Below are 17148 nucleotides of genomic sequence, written 5' to 3' on the forward strand. Positions count from 1 at the left end.
ACCACAAGCAAACAGAAAAGAACAGTTTATGCTAAGTTTTCACCAAACAAATCACCCTTCCCAGATACAACTACACTTGTGAGGAACGAGGGTGCTTTGAAGACGTGTTCCACCAAATTTGCCTCAAACTGGAAAACGAGTGGGAACAAAACGTCTGCTTTTCCAAGAGATGGATCCATCTGATATGGGGCCATCAATTTCTACCTTGACTCAGCAGACGTCTGTCTTACAATGGCCCTGCTCTCATAATCAGCACCCTCTCATACCTGTGATGATATGCATAAAGCATATCACATGCATACGCCATACACGTGTGGCGGACATTCTTGATGAACGCCTAATACTAATAATCAGCTAAATTAGACTACTGGGTAATTTGTACACTTCACCCCACAGTTGGTTTGGAGAATGTATATAATGTCTGCCCCTTCTAAGCAACCTTCTTAGCACGTTTGCATACGAAAAGGGTGTTTGTTCAGCCAGCCCTGTAGGCAAATATGCTTAAAAAATTAACAAAGTAAGACAATCTGTCCTTTTGAAAGGGTGAGCAACCATTACTTTGATTTGTCAACCAAACAATTCAATTAGTAGCCACCAAGATACAAAACTACATTAGGCAAAATCATCACAAAACAAAACCAGACAACCCTGTATGAGTCTGTGGTGTTCCCAAATTTCAGTATCATTTATGAAAGGCAGGAAATTTATGGTTAATGTTAAGAGAATAATGAGACTGTCAAACTCTGTATCATATTCTTGGTCATTCATCGTGTTTTTCCCTTTCTCAGGGGCATTCTTCAAAAAACAGATTTGGTAACTCAATAATTATTTATGACAGTGCAGTCCTCTTATATACTGTTCTAGTATATAAATATTAAAATGTATCAGAATAAAATTATTTTCAAATAACCCGTTTTTTCTTCAGTACCTTAAAACACCCTTAACCATATTTAAATATGGTTAGTCATTTCTCCTCTTGTTTTACAAGGGGGACTTATTCAAATATGATTTAACACGTGTGCTTAAAAACTGGGGCTATGCATAAATAAAACAGCTAATCATTTATCAACACACTTTGAGGCTACACCCCAGCACATGAATGCTTAGTTGTCACTTCAACAAAATTAGTTTTTCTACAGGATTTTATATGCATTCACGAACATAAGATAGACTCTTAAATGTACAAGATAGTAGGTAACTATCCTACCATGTTATTATTTTAAAGTATGTTCCCATAAAAGCAAATTTTCCACTTATGGATTGGGCCACAGGTGAAGACACTTCGGTCCCATTAGAATCAGTCATCTAAGTGATTCGGGAAAAGACATGACATTATGCTATTTGTACACTAATGTCCGTGTGGACTCGTGCACCCATAGAAGGATATATGCAAAGGTGCTCTTAGCTGTGAGCTCGTGTTAACTGTGCAGCTTCAGATGACAGAGAATAGCTGGATAACAATACATACACCTTCCAAAAGGCTGGCGGGGGCCGTCCGGGAACCAGTCAAATCCCGAATGAGAAATTCTGTCCAGTCTGTATACTTCTCTTTGATAGCTGGTGAAACAAAGGAGAAAACACACACACACACACTTTAACAAAGCAATGGAGCATCCCAGCACCTTTTTGTACATATGAGTTCTTTCATGATGTTTCTTCATTTCAGATACTGTGCTTAAAGGAAGAACTAAAATGCCAACGACGGACCTGCCGGCGATGGGTAACGGTCTCATCGAACACGTGCCTAGGTTTCGCTGGGCATCAGAAAGGTGAAAGAACATGAGACCCTGAAGTCTGATCATCTGTTTAGAAACTTCTGTAAACAACCAAGGAGATGTTTCAAAGCACAGAATTTAGGAGGCTCCAAGAAGAAAGAGGGAACAGAAGAATTGGAGAAAGTTTTCCAGGTAGAAAATAAAGCCAGGCTCTAAATTATAATAAAGACTTATTACTGAGGCAGAGAAGAGAAAGGAGGGATTTTCAGGCTGAGAGGAACAGCATCTACTAATCAGAGCAATGAAGGGAGGGAGGAGATGGAGAAAGAATGTCCCTCAGCGGCACACGGTCTGGCTGGAGCACAGAACGTAATGCTAAGCGGCAGGAACAAAACTGCGGACAGGCCAAAAAGGCAGCACCCATGTTTAATAAACAGGAAATCTCTATGTGGAATCGAATTTAAAAAATGATATAAGTGAACTTATTTACAAAACGGGAACACGCTCACCAATTTCCAAAACTCAGTTACCAAAGGGGAAACGTGGCAGGGGGTATAAATTAAGACTTTGAGATGAAACATATACACACTACTATTAATACATATAAACCAACAAGGATCTACTATATAGCACAGGGAACTCTACTCAGTATTCTGTAATAACCTATATGAGAAAAGAATCTGAAAACGAGTGGATATATTATACATATAACTGAGTAACTCGGCTGTACATCTGAAACTAACACGCCATTGTAAATCAACTATTTTGTTGTTCAGTGGCTAAGTCATGTCCAACTCTTTATGACCTCGTGGACTGAAGCATGCCAGGCTTCTTCCCTGCCCTTCACAATCTCCCAGAGTTTCTCAAATTCATGTCCACTGAGTCGGTGATGCCATCCAACCATCTCATCCTCTCCTGCCCCTTTCTCCTTCTGCCTTCAATCTTCCCCAACATCAGGGTCTTTTCCATTGAGTCAGTTCTTCATATCAGGTAACCAACATATTGGAGCTTCAGCTTCAGCATCAACTACATGCCAATAAGAAAGGTTTTAAATCAGGAAACCTCTGCCTAACATCAATCTAGAAGCAGCATAAAGGCTTGAAGGGAAACAAAGAAGGCCAGTGGCAGAGAAGTCAAGGTGGAGGCTGCTGTTCTCTTGGTGCAATTGTGACAGGGCCCCAAACAGCACAAAAGAACACTGCATTTAAGACAGCTTTCCAGAAAGCCCGGCTTCCAGGGTGGCTCAGACGGTCAAGAATCTGCCTGCAGTGCAGGAGACCCAGGTTTGATCCCTGGGTCAGGAAGATGCCCTGGAGGACAGTACAGCAACCCACTCCAGTATTCTTGCCTGGAGAATCCCATGGACAGAGGAGCCTGGCGGGCTACAGTCCATGGGGTTGCAAAGAGTCGGACATGGCTGAGCAGCTTCCACTGCACACTAGGTTCTTTCAAAGCAAGATGCAACTATTTAGCTGAAACCTGAAGGAAACTAGGCCGTAAGAGTGGTGGCAAAGTTCACGGTGTGGGGAAGACCTGGGCTCTGAGCTGGGCTCTGCCATCTGGGCTGCATGACTTCAATCCATCCAACTTCTCTTGTATTCTTCCCTCTGATGCTACCTGTTGCTTGTATGATGCTACAAGGATTAAAGAAGATACACTTGCTGGTAAAATATAACCGTATCTGGCACATTTATGCAATTAACAGCCTCTCTAGTTCTGTTACAAGTGTATATTAAATTATTACACAGTCTCACCCAATGTTTATTACTGAGTCCCACAACTCCAGACTGAAATTTTCAACGTGCTTTGGCATGGTCCCACCTGCTAATGCAATATCACATGGGACATGAGGATTCAGCAAATGAATTTTGGGGACTTCCCTGATGGTCCAGTGGTTAAGCCTTCTCTTCCAATGCAGGGGTATGTGGGTTTGATATCTGGTCAAGGAACTAAGATTCCATGTGCCATGGGATGTGAGCAAAAAAAAAAAAAAAAAAAAAACCTGCGAAAAAGAATAATATGTGTTTTTAAAAAAATGGATTTTGGGGGCAACACAAACATTCAGCACATAGGAAGGGCTGATTTAGAAATGCCATTTCCTTTTCAAGGCAATCTTCCCAACCCTGGGATTGAATCCATGTTTACCACATTAGCAGCCACGTTCATTACCGCTAGCGCCATCTGGGAAGCTCCTTGAGCACAAAGTGTAGTTTATTAAAGAAATGAGGCGATGGAGAATCCTGAATTATAAATGGAAGCACCTACACATGCTATTAAGAACAAAAGACCATAGAGGTCTCTCCCTTGGAGATTTTTAAAGGAAAGAAATCTGTATTAATATTTCACAGAGGGTCCAAATTAAATTGTTCCTACAATCCAAAGAACAGATCATAAAATGATTCAAGAGGGTTAATAAGCTCCTTCTATGTGCCGTGGACCACAGCACATACTACTAGGGTTCAAACGTATAGATAACAGTATTTCTGTCTAAAAACAGCTTAGAAGACGACACAGCTTGTAAAGAGTGCCATAAAAGTCACATATGCATATTCCTCAGAACTTAAAATATACAGAATGGAGGGGAAGTTTCTATTCAAACTTTCAGAACTCTTTCCACTGCATAAATATACTTGAATAATTACAAACAAAATGCCCAAGAGCGTAACCGGTGGGTGGTAGGGGAGTGGAGGTTCCACTAGACAAACTGCCAAACTGAGCTGTCTTCCGAAGTGGCTGCACACTGCACACAGCGGCAGCTCTGAGAGATGGAGATGCTCCCCCACGTCACGCCCAACCGCCCACATCCCTGGCGGCACCCCGCCCTGCTCCCCTTTTCTCTCTGTGCTGGTTTTCTCTTCCCCTGTCTCTTCCAAAGGGCTGAGTTATGGCTCTGCACCTCCTCTTCCTTCTTCATAGAAACACTTTCCCCGTCTGTCCCCAAACGACCCCTCTTCATCTCGCATCCTCCCCCATCTTCCTTAACTTCCATGATAAACAGCTATCCTCTCCTGGGATCCCACATCCTCTCCCCTCCTAGACCTAGTATAACTTATAATTACATATTCATACTTATGTGTGCAATGACAGTCCCCATCTGATGACTCCATGAGCCTGGGAACCATAACATCTCTGCATTATCACTGTATCCCCTGTAACAACCGCATAGCAGGTGTTTAATAAAATGTTGTCACTGGAGGGAAGGACTGACCGGTTAATGGTTTTAGAAACTGAGTCTTCCTTTATTGCTTTGAGCCACGCTGCAGAGCATATCAGATCTTAGTTACCTGACCAGGGATCAAACACCACGCCCCCCCCCCGCCCGCCCGCCCCATGTTGGAAGCAGAGTCTTAATCACTGGACTACCAGGTAAGTCCAAATTGTTTTGTTTTTAACTAATCTTGGGATGCAAAAGAATTTGCTGAATTCAGATAAGGAACCCCTGTTACCATGGATGTTACTCAGAGCTTTCAATAAAAAATATGATTTAGCCCCACAGCACACAGTATTGTTGTTGCCATTCAATCGTTAAGTCATGTCCGACATTCACAAAAGAACTGACACTGCATTTTGCTTCTTCTTGTGTTTGCCTGGCTTGCAATTGCTTACACATGATGTAAGTTATCAAGTAAGATTTTAGTTTCAGCACACATCACCCGGAAAGCAGCAAAGTGTTAGTCGCTCAGTCGTGTCCAACTCTTTTTGACCCCATAGACAGTAGGCCACCAAGCTCCTCTGCCCATGTAATTCTCTAGGCAAGAACACTAGAGTGGGTTGTCATTCACTTCTCCAGGGGGGTCTTCCCAACCTAGGGCTCCTGCATAGCAGGCAGATTCTTTACCATCTGAGCCACCAGAAAGCCAGAGATCATTCATTTAATTGAGTGGGCATTAAACACCTTAGGAGAGTACAGAAATTTAATATTTCTCGAGTTCTCTTTTTGGGTGAATACACGCTATTATGCCATTAGGCAACACTGATACTGTTCATTTTAGACAAGGGCATCACCCAGAGATTAAAGAAACTCAAGATATTGTATATTCATAGCTTAATCCCCAAGGGACCAGCTGCTTTCTCTGAAGTGCCCTAGGACCTCTGAGCCCTAGAAACAGCCATAATTTACACAACAAAAGCCATAAAGATAAGACCTATTTATAACATTCTCAAGGTATAACTCATATTACTCTGCATCATATCTTTAAGAGCCTAGAAGATAAACAGCCTCTGAAACTATTAGAAGAAATTTAAAACCTCATCATTGTTCACTAGTTAGAGATTTTTATCCAACAAAATATGGAATTTCACTCAGTATTGTACATTTTCTTCTTCTCTAGCTGTCATATCCCATTTATAGACATTTCTGCTCTTGCTCTAAACATTTTCTTGCTTTTAACGAATACCCTTCCAAAGAGACAGCGATTTTTTTTCTCTCCAATAGGACAGATTTCCTGCAGCTCTTTTATTGGCTATCACTGCAGAGAAAGTGTCAAGACTGAACTGATATATCCACAAGGGTCCAGGCCTCTAAGTTCAATGGAATAAGACACTTTGTTTATTAAAGATTTTACTCTCATATTCTCTCTCTCTCCCTCACACCACTTGTTTCTTTCTATAGTTACTTTCTTAGCTAAACAGTTTCTAAATTTTTCTCAGGGCTCCCCATGAGAGTACATTTTAAAAAGAAATAAGCTTGTAAAAAATTTAAACTCACCTGCCCTTCATATATATCTGAGCACATGAGTCAGTCTAACTTTCAACAGCTTTCACATTACTGTGTGTAATGGTTAATTTTATGTGTCCACCTGGCTGGGCCATGGTACCCAGTTATTTGGTCCAACACTATCCTGTCTCAAGAGGATATCTGTAGAGAAGATTTACATTTAAATTGGTGGATTTTTTAGTAAAATGGATTCCCTGGTGGCTCAGATGGTGAAGAATCCCCTGCAATGCAGGATACCTGAGTTCAATCCCTGGGTCAGGAAGATCTCCTGGAGAAGGGAATGGCAACCTACTCCAGTATTCTTGCCTGGAGAATCCCATGGACAGAGGAGCCCGGTGGGCTACAGTCCACGGGGTTGCAAAGGAGTTGGACATGACTGAGCGACTGACACTTTCACTTTTGATGCTTTCTGAGTAAAGCAGATTGCCCTCCTCAATGTGGTAGGCCTCATCTGATCACCTGAAGGCTCCCCTGAGCAAGCAGGAATTATGAAGAAATCAATGGAGAACTAAATAAACACATGAATATTCCTGTCCATGGATAGGAAGACTCAATTTTATCAAGATGTCAGTTTGCCCAATCTGACAGATTCAATGCAATCCACATCAACACCTCAGGAAATTATTTTGTGGATACTGAAAAAGGGACTCTAAAGTTCACACAAAGAGAGGCAAAATCCCAAACAGCCAATACAATACTGAAGGAGAGCGAAGTGGGAGGGTCTTGTGAATGTAAGTGAGATCACCCACAGGAAGTTCTTGGCAGAGGCTAAGTATTACTAAATAACAGAAATGGGGGTAGAAAGTGGGGCAGGGGAGTTGAAATGGGAGGAGAGGAAGGGACAGGGTCCTAGGGACCAAGAGGAGTGGTGGTAACCTGACCACACCCCATCTGATGCACTGTGATGAGGAAATAACCCAATTTTCAAAATGAATCAGATTTTCATTTGGAAGCTACCTTTTTAGATTTCAAAACTGAAACTAAACTATCACCAAAGATCACATAATTGCTTACTGCAGACACAGAAAACTGAATCAAATTTTAAATCAGTTACAATTATTTGAGTCTTCCTGTGTGCTTGATGGGGCTTCCCAGGTGACTTGAGTGGTAAAGAACCTACCAGCCAATGCATGAGATTTTTTTTTTTTTTTTTTTTAATTTTTATTTTTATTTTTTATTTTTTTTAATTTTAAAATCTTTAATTCTTACATGTGTTCCCAAACATGAACCCCCCTCCCACCTCCCTCCCCATAACATCTCTGTGGGTCATCCCCATGCACCAGCCCCAAGCATGCTGTATCCTGCGTCAGACATAGACTAGCGATTCAATTCTTACATGATAGTATACATGATAGAATGCCATTCTCCCATATCATCCCACCCTCTCCCTCTCCCTCTGAGTCCAAAAGTCCGTTATAGACAGCTGCGTCTTTTTCCTGTCTTGCATACAGGGTCGTCATTGCCATCTTTCTAAATTCCGTATATATGTGTTAGTATACTGTATTGGTGTTTTTCTTTCTGGCTTACTTCACTGTGTATAATCGGCTCCAGTTTCATCCATCTCATCAGAACTGATTCAAATGAATTCTTTTTAACGGCTGAGTAATACTCCATTGTGTATATGTACCACAGCTTTCTTATCCATTCATCTGCTGATGGACATCTAGGTTGTTTCCATGTCCTGGCTATTATAAACAGTGCTGCGATGAACATTGGGGTACATGTGTCTCTTTCAATTCTGGTTTCCTCGGTGTGTATGCCCAGCAGTGGGATTGCTGGGTCATAAGGGAGTTCTATTTGCAATTTTTTAAGGAATCTCCACACTGTTCTCCATAGTGGCTGTACTAGTTTGCATTCCCACCAACAGTGTAGGAGGGTTCCCTTTTCTCCACACCCTCTCCAGCATTTATTGCTTGCAGATTTTTGGATCGCAGCCATTCTGACTGGTGTGAAGTGGTACCTCATTGTGGTTTTGATTTGCATTTCTCTGATAATGAGTGATGTTGAGCATCTTTTCATGTGTTTGTTAGCCATCCGTATGTCTTCTTTGGAGATGTGTCTATTTAGTTCTTTGGCCCATTTTTTGATTGGGTCATTTATTTTTCTGGAATTGAGCTGCATAAGTTGCTTGTATATTTTTGAGATTAGTTGTTTGTCAGTTGCTTCATTTGCTATTATTTTCTCCCATTCAGAAGGCTGTCTTTTCACCTTGCTGATATTTTCCTTTGTTGTGCAGAAGCTTTTAATTTTAATCAGATCCCATTTGTTTATTTTTGCTTTTATTTCCAGAATTCTGGGGGGTGGATCATAGAGGATCCTGCTGTGATTTATGTCTGAGAGTGTTTTGCCTATGTTCTCCTCTAGGAGTTTTATAGTTTCTGGTCTTACATTTAGATCTTTAATCCATTTTGAGTTTATTTTTGTGTGTGGTGTTAGAAAGTGATCTAGTTTCATTCTTTTACAAGTGGTTGACCAGTTTTCCCAGCACCACTTGTTAAAGAGATTGTCTTTACTCCATTGTATATTCTTGCCTCCTTTGTCAAAGATAAGGTGTCCATATGTGTGTGGATTTATCTCTGGGCTTTCTATTTTGTTCCATTGATCTATATGTCTGTCTTTGTGCCAGTACCATACTGTTTTGATGACTGTGGCTTTGTAGTAGAGCCTGAAGTCAGGCAAGTTGATTCCTCCAGTTCCATTCTTCTTTCTCAAGATTGCTTTGGCAATTCGAGGTTTTTTGTATTTCCATACAAATCTTGAAATTATTTGTTCTAGTTCTGTGAAAAATATGGCTGGTAGCTTGATAGGGATTGCATTGAATTTGTAAATTGCTTTGGGTAGTATACTCATTTTCACTATATTGATTCTTCCGATCCATGAACATGGTATATTTCTCCATCTATTAGTGTCCTCTTTGATTTCTTTCATCAGTGTTTTATAGTTTTCTGTATATAGGTCTTTAGTTTCTTTGGGTAGATATATTCCTAAGTATTTTATTCTTTTCGTTGCAATGGTGAATGGAATTGTTTCCTTAATTGCTTTTTCTACTTTCTCATTATTGGTGTATAGGAATGCAAGGGATTTCTGTGTGTTGATTTTATATCCTGCAACTTTACTATATTCATTGATGAGCTCTAGTAATTTTCTGGTGGAGTCTTTAGGGTTTTCTATGTAGAGGATCATGTCATCTGCAAACAGTGAGAGTTTTACTTCTTCTTTTCCAATTTGGATTCCTTTTATTTCTTTTTCTGCTCTGATTGCTGTGGCCAAAACTTCCAGAACTATGTTGAATAGTAGCGGTGAAAGTGGACACCCTTGCCTTGTTCCTGACTTTAGGGGAAATGCTTTCAATTTTTCACCATTGAGGATAATGTTTGCTGTGGGTTTGTCATATATAGCTTTTATTATGTTGAGGTATGTTCCTTCTATTCCTGCTTTCTGGAGAGTTTTAATCATAAATGGATGTTGAATTTTGTCAAAGGCCTTCTCTGCATCTATTGAGATAATCATATGGTTTTTATTTTTCAGTTTGTTAATGTGGTGAATTACATTGATTGATTTGCGGATATTGAAGAATCCTTGCATCCCTGGGATAAAGCCCACCTGGTCATGGTGTATGATCTTTTTAATGTGTTGTTGGATTCTGATTGCTAGAATTTTGTTGAGGATTTTTGCACCTATGTTCATCAGTGATATTGGCCTGTAGTTTTCTTTTTTTGTGACATCTTTGTCAGGTTTTGGTATTAGAGTGATGGTGGCCTCATAGAATGAGTTTGGAAGTTTACCTTCCTCTGCAATTTTCTGGAAGAGTTTGAGTAGGATAGGTGTTAGCTCTTCTCGAAATTTTTGGTAGAATTCAGCTGTGAAGCCGTCTGGACCTGGGCTTTTGTTTCCTGGAAGATTTCTGATTACAGTTTCAATTTCCGTGCTTGTGATGGGTCTGTTAAGATTTTCTATTTCTTCCTGGTTCAGTTTTGGAAAATTGTACTTTTCTAAGAATTTGTCCATTTCTTCCATGTTGTCCATTTTATTGGCATACAACTGCTGATAGTAGTCTCTTATGATCCTTTGTATTTCTGTGTTGTCTGTTGTGATCTCTCCATTTTCATTTCTAATTTTATTGATTTGATTTTTCTCTCTTTGCTTCTTGATGAGTCTGGCTAATGGTTTGTCAATTTTATTTATCCTTTCAAAGAACCAGCTTTTGGCTTTGTTGATTTTTGCTATGGTCTCTTTTGTTTCTTTTGCATTTATTTCTGCCCTAATTTTTAAGATTTCTTTCCTTCTACTAACTCTGGGGTTCTCCAATTCTTCCTTTTCTAGTTGCTTTAGTTGTAGAGTTAGGTTATTTATTTGACTTTTTTCTTGTTTCTTGAGGTATGCCTGTATTGCTATGAACTTTCCTCTTAGCACTGCTTTTATAGTATCCCACAGGTTTTGGGTTGTTGTGTTTTCATTTTCATTAGTTTCTATGCATATTTTGATTTCTTTTTTGATTTCTTCTATGATTTGTTGGTTATTCAGAAGTGTGTTGTTCAACCTCCATATGTTGGAATTTTTAGTAGTTTTTCTCCTGTAATTGAGATCTAATCTTAATGCATTATGGTCAGAAAAGATGCTTGGAATGATTTCGATTTTTTTGAATTTATCAAGTTTAGATTTATGGCCCAGGATGTGATCTATCCTGGAGAAGGTTCCATGAGCACTTGAGAAAAAGGTGAAATTCATTGTTTTGGGGTGAAATGTCCTATAGATATCAATTAGGTCTAATTGATCTAATGTATCATTTAAAGTTTGCGTTTCTTTGTTAATTTTCTGTTTAGTTGATCTGTCCATAGGTGTGAGTGGGGTATTAAAGTCTCCCACTATTATTGTGTTATTGTTGATTTCCCCTTTCATACTTGTTAGCATTTGTCTTACATATTGCGGTGCTCCTATGTTGGGTGCATATATATTTATAATTGTTATATCTTCTTCTTGGATTGATCCTTTGATCATTATGTAGTGGCCTTCTTTGTCTCTTTTCACAGCCTTTGTTTTAAAGTCTATTTTATCGGATATGAGTATTGCCACTCCTGCTTTCTTTTGGTCTCTATTTGAGTGGTATATCTTTTTCCAGCCCTTCACTTTCAGTCTGTATGTGTCCCTTGTTTTGAAGTGGGTCTCTTGTAAGCAGCATATAGAGGGGTCTTGTTTTTGTATAATGCATGAGATTTAAGAGATGCAGGTCTGATCGCTGGGATGGGAAGATTCCCAGGAGGAGTGCATGGAACCCACTCCAGTCTTCTTGCCTGGAGAACCCCAGGACAGAGGAGCCTGTCCTCATGGAGGGCTACGGTCAATTTAGTCACAAAGACTTGGACATGACTGAACTGAAGCGACTTAGCATGCACGCACAGTGCTTGATGACTACAAGAATCAACTAAGGAGAGCGTGAGACTCCGGGGGACAGATAGAGGAGGGTGGTATTTGCAACAAGTTTCTCCACATGCTGCACCCCACCCCACACACACAGCTGTAATCTACTCTCTGGACTGTACACACTGATATTCCCAATACAGAACATGCTCCCTTTGGCCGGGCAGCTGAATCCATCCTAAATGAGGTTAACAGGGAGGTCTGTGGTTGGTCACACACCCTACATCCAGAGGCCTCATTCACAATAATCCATGATTTGTCTTCAACCACAAGGAAGTGCGTGAGTTTTGCTTCATAAAATAATTATGGGCCTTCCCTGGCGGTCCAGTGGCTAAGACTCTGTGCTCGCAATGCAGGGGGCCCAGGTTCGATCCTTGGTCAGAAAACTAGATTCCGCATGTCGAAACTGAGAGCTCACATGTAGCGACTAAAGATCCCACGAGCTGCAACTCACACCGGGACACAGCCAAGTAAGTATTTTTAAAAAGAAAAGAATAGAATTAGGACTCCAGGCAACCTGGAGAGACCCAGACTCTCAGTGACACCCACCAGCCATTCTCTTCAGGAGCTTTGATAGGAGCCAGACGATTAACATGCTCTGTGCTTTGAGCCTCTCCTCAGAGCCTTGCTCCAAAGCCAGACCACTCTGCACTCAGCTTTTTGGAGCAGCCCTGAAGGCCCTGCCAGAGATGCAAACCCACCCGCCACGTATGACCCTGGTCCAGCTAGTGCCGGCTTTTCCATCTCTTGGGTTGCCATGTTTGTGTGGACTGCTGGGACTGCCACTCAACCAAAAGCCCGGCAGCCAGGTCAGGTCTCTCCTCCCAGACCCAGTCACCACTCAAGTCTCTGACTGACTGTCTGTTATATCTCCAAAGCGAAGATTCTTAATATACAGTGTGTGACTGCCCTCATGGTGTTCATGAAACCGAGTACAGCGAGACTGTAAGTGAATTTCACCAAACTGAAAGCTCATAAAACTGAATACAAAATTATGCATGCGTGTGTACAAGTGCCCATGTGTTGAAGGCCTCCTCCAAGAACTTTGGTTGAGTTCATCAGATTCTCAAAGGGCTCTATGACCCCAGCAAGACTAAGAACAATTACAGACTTCAAAATCAAACTTTATGGTTACCAAAGAGCAAATGGGGGAGGATAAATTAGGAGTTTGGGATTAACACACACACTGTACTTACCATATATAAAAATGATAAGCAACATGAACTGAATAGCATGGGGAACTCTACTCAATATTCTGTCATGACTTATGTGGGGAAAGAATCTAAAAATAACTGAATCAACTGCTGCACACCCGAAACTAACACAACACTGTCAATCAACTCTACTCCAATATAAAGTAAACATTAAATTGAAAAAAAGAACAGAGACAATACTATGTTAAAACGCGGCTACGATGTAAGTCACTAGACTGAGTTCGAGGCTCTTCTTACCATCTTTGTTGATCCTGCTGCCCAACACAAAGAACCCCACACAGCTGTCCAAAGTGAAGCAGCGTATATCACCTTTCTCAACAGGTTTAAGACACGACGGTTCTGATTACAGACACCTAGTGAGTGTTCCTTATGTACCAAGTACCTTCTCATATAGCAACTCAGTGCTTCCAAAACGCCAATGAACTAGTTATTTCCATCCACATTCCACAAAAAAAAAAAAAAAGATTCAAATAGACGAAGCAGACCTGTATCACAGTTGGTGGCAACAATATTCAAAGAGTGCATTCTAACAGGCAGATTTCCATTAATTCACATAATATGCATAAAAGTTCTATGTTTAGAACAGTAACTCCTCCAAACACATATATAATTAAGGAAACAAAACAAATGTGAAACACACATTATTTCAGAAATTAAGAACGTGAAACACAGCTCCTCAAAAAACCTTTAGATCCTGATCAGACTTCTCAGAACTACTTTTTGTATTCTTTAAAAGATTGGTATCACTAGGTTATCAAATTTTAAATAAATAATTGGAAAACTGCCAGCAATGACACCTCATGAAATATTATTTCCCTCAGAATGAAATTTTTTAAGAGTAATACTTTGTGAAAAGTCTTAACTGAGTACTGCTTTCTTAAGAGTCAATGACATGCTAATTATAATCATTAAAAAAGGTATCATCTTTAAATGCATCTCACTGAAAGTGTGTTTCCACCTAGGATGAGCAAAACCCAAGAAAAGAGATGCTATGAACGCAATGTAAGTATTCAATGTGAGATGTGACGTATTTATGATATGCAATGAAATTGCCCTTATTAAAGTCAAGTTCAAGAAGATTCAGAACATGTTCTTCAAGAGAAGAGTGCGATTCATACATAATGAGTCAGGTCCAACTGTGAGTGCCAAGGGCTTGCAGGCATTCTACAAGTAATGGACAAACTCAGTGACCTGAGTCATGCCTGAATATAAAACATGGCCCCGGGGCTGCTTAAACTCTCTAAACCTGCCATGTGTGAGAAGACGAATAAAATACAAACTCTCTTCTACCAAAACGTCCTATAAAAACACTGAGATTCTGTCTCTCAAGGACTAGAAAACTGAAGTGTTAGTCTCTCGGTCGCGTCCGACTCTCTGCAACCCCATGGACTGCGACCCGCCAGGCTCCTCCGTCTATGGGATTTTTTTCCAGGCAAGAGTACTGGAGTGGGTTGCCATTTCCTTCTCCAAGAAAAAGGAACTTGCTGGCAAAATGGAGACCCTGGAAAACACATTCCTGAAAATATATTTATTATCTAGCTATTGTAGTTTAAGTCCTTTCCATCCCTACATTCTACGAGGACATTATTCAGTTCAGTTCAGCTCAGGTGCTCAGTCGTATCTGACTCTTTGCAACCTCATGAATTGCAGCACGCCAGGCCTCCCTGTCCATCACCAACTCCCAGAGTTTACCCAGACTCATGTCCATTGAGTCAGTGATGCCATCCAACCACCTCATCCTCTGTCGTCCCCTTCTCCTACCACCTTCAATCTTTCCCAGCATCAGGGTCTTTTCAAATGAGTCAGTTCTTCGCATCAGGGGGCCAAAGTATTGGAGTTTCAACTTCAACATCAGTCCTTCCAATGAACATCCAGGACTGATCTCCTTTAGGGTGGACTGGTTGGATCTCCTTGCAGTCCAAGAGATTCTCAAGAGTCTTCTCCAACATCACAGTTCAAAAGCATCAACTCTTCGGCGCTCAGCTTTTTTATAGTCCAACTCTCACATCCATACATGACTACTGGAAAAACCATAGCCTTGACTAGACGGACCTTTGTTGACAAAGCAATGTCTCTGCTTTTTAACATGCTGTCGAGGTGGGTCATAACTTTTCTTCCAAGGAGTAAGCGTCTTTTAATTTCATGGCTGTAATCACCATCTGCAGTGGTTTTGGAGCCCAAAAAATAAAGTCAGCCACTGTTTCCACTGTTACCCCACCTGTCTGCCATGAAATAATGGGACCGGATGCCATGATCTTAGTTCTCTGAATGTTGAGCTTTAAGCCAACTTTTTCACTCTCCTCTTTCACTTTCATCAAGAGGCTCTTTAGCTCTTCTTCATTTTCTGCCATAAGGGTGGTGTCATCTGCATATCTGACATTATTACTGACCTGTAAATTTTCTCATCATGTAGCAAAATCTATTACTGAATTTTAACTTTTTTTTTAAACACATCTTGTGTGAAATGAAAAGAGTCACTAACAACTCAAAATTACAGAGGTGGAATGGTATCTAAATTATGGGACTGCAAACTGGAGAACAATCTCAACATATAATCTCACTCTTTCACACATTTTTTCCCTTAAAATCTTTCTGCTCTGAAAAACTCTACGTAGCAAGGTTCAAATATCAACTTTTTTTCTGTGAAGGCCAAGGGCAAAGGGTGCAACAGAAGACAACTGTCTGATGCCAGGATACAACTGGGCTTTCCAGGTGGTGCTAGAGGTAAAGAACCGGTGTGTCAATACAGGAGACACAGGAGATGAAGCTTTGATCCCTGGGCAGGGAAGAGTCTCAGGAGGAGGGCACGGCAAACCACTCCAGTATTCTTGCCTCAGAAATCCCAGGGACAGAGGAGCCTGGCAGGCTACAGTCTATATGGTCACAAAGAGTCAGACATGACTGAATTGACCTAGCACAGGCATGCAGAACAGAACTATCTGGAAACAGGTTAAGCAAGTGCCAGGAAGCAGGTGGGGCCAGACTTGCAGGGTACAAAGCAGAGTGGAAAAGATTAATAGAGTGGAGGTTAAGATTGGGACTCCTCTGGCAGTCCAGTGGTTGCACTCTGCCCTTCCAATGCAGGGATGTGGGTTCAATCCCTGGTCAGGGAAGAAGATCCTTCATGCTGTGCAAAGCATCCTCCCAAAATAAATAAATCAATAAAAACCAATGTCTTCCATATTGCTGAACCCAATGGCCAATTCCCAATCATATATGTACTTGACATAATCAAGAGCATTGGATAAGTAAGATCACACTCTCCTTTTTAAACATTCTTCACTTAGTGTTACATTCTGAATGCTTTGGTCCAGCCTCCCCAAAAATACTTATGCTGAAATCCAAACCCCCAATGGTGTTAGGAGGTGAGGCCTTTAGGAGGCGATGAGGTCCACAGGATGGCGCCTCCACGAATGAGATCAGTGCCGTTGTAAGAGACCCCAGAGAGCTCCTGAGCCCCTTCCTGCATGTGAGAAGCGGGTAGTCTGCAGCCCAGAACCCAACCACGCTGGCCCCCTCATCTCAAACTCTCCAGAACCGTGAGAAATAAAAATGCTGCTTATAAGCCACCCAGTTTATGGTACTTTGTTAAATCAGCCCTAACCAACCATAACATTGAACCTTGACCCTTAGTGTTCCCCCGAAGTTTCTGAACAGCATAAACAGAATTCAATGCCTATTCCAAAACCAGAGATACCTAGGCAATTAGCTCGATTCCTATTATAAGAAAGGAGAATAAAAGTGACTGATTAAAAAGAACATTCCAAAGTGTGGGAATCATGATTTAAAACTATAAACCAGTTTGTTATTAAAGACAGACTGTTCAGAAAGAACTCAAATTACTACGTGCGGTTTCCTCCCAATGAAGAACAATGGGGCAGTCACAGTGCCTCAGACGAAAACGATAAATTTGGTGGGTGGGCACCGACAGTATAGAAGGAGGTGCATTTTAGTGTATGTATCTCTCTCTCATGATCCTCAATAACTGAATAGGAAATTTCAAAAAAATTAATCCCTTAGGATTTTGTCCTCTGTGATTCTTAAAACCAACCAAAAATGCTCCCATAGTATATCACAAAATATT

The 17148-nt window shown here is 40.8% G+C and overlaps 1 protein-coding gene across 2 annotated transcripts in view; it reads right to left on the reverse strand.

Moving 5' to 3' along the window:
- The window catches only part of SFMBT2 (Scm like with four mbt domains 2), a 180678-nt gene that overhangs the window by 97944 nt on the left and 65586 nt on the right, over positions 1-17148 (reverse strand). Inside the window, exon 5 of one of the 2 annotated variants that reach the window (XM_052650792.1) lies at positions 1469-1557. In XM_052650792.1, the coding sequence (XP_052506752.1) occupies positions 1469-1557 (89 nt within the window). Of the gene's footprint in view, positions 1-1468; positions 1558-17148 lie in introns of those variants that run through there. The other variant, XM_052650793.1, reaches the window with a different exon arrangement.

Source organism: Budorcas taxicolor, chromosome 13, assembly GCF_023091745.1.
Source record: "Budorcas taxicolor isolate Tak-1 chromosome 13, Takin1.1, whole genome shotgun sequence".
NCBI classification, from domain to species: Eukaryota; Metazoa; Chordata; class Mammalia; order Artiodactyla; family Bovidae; genus Budorcas; species Budorcas taxicolor.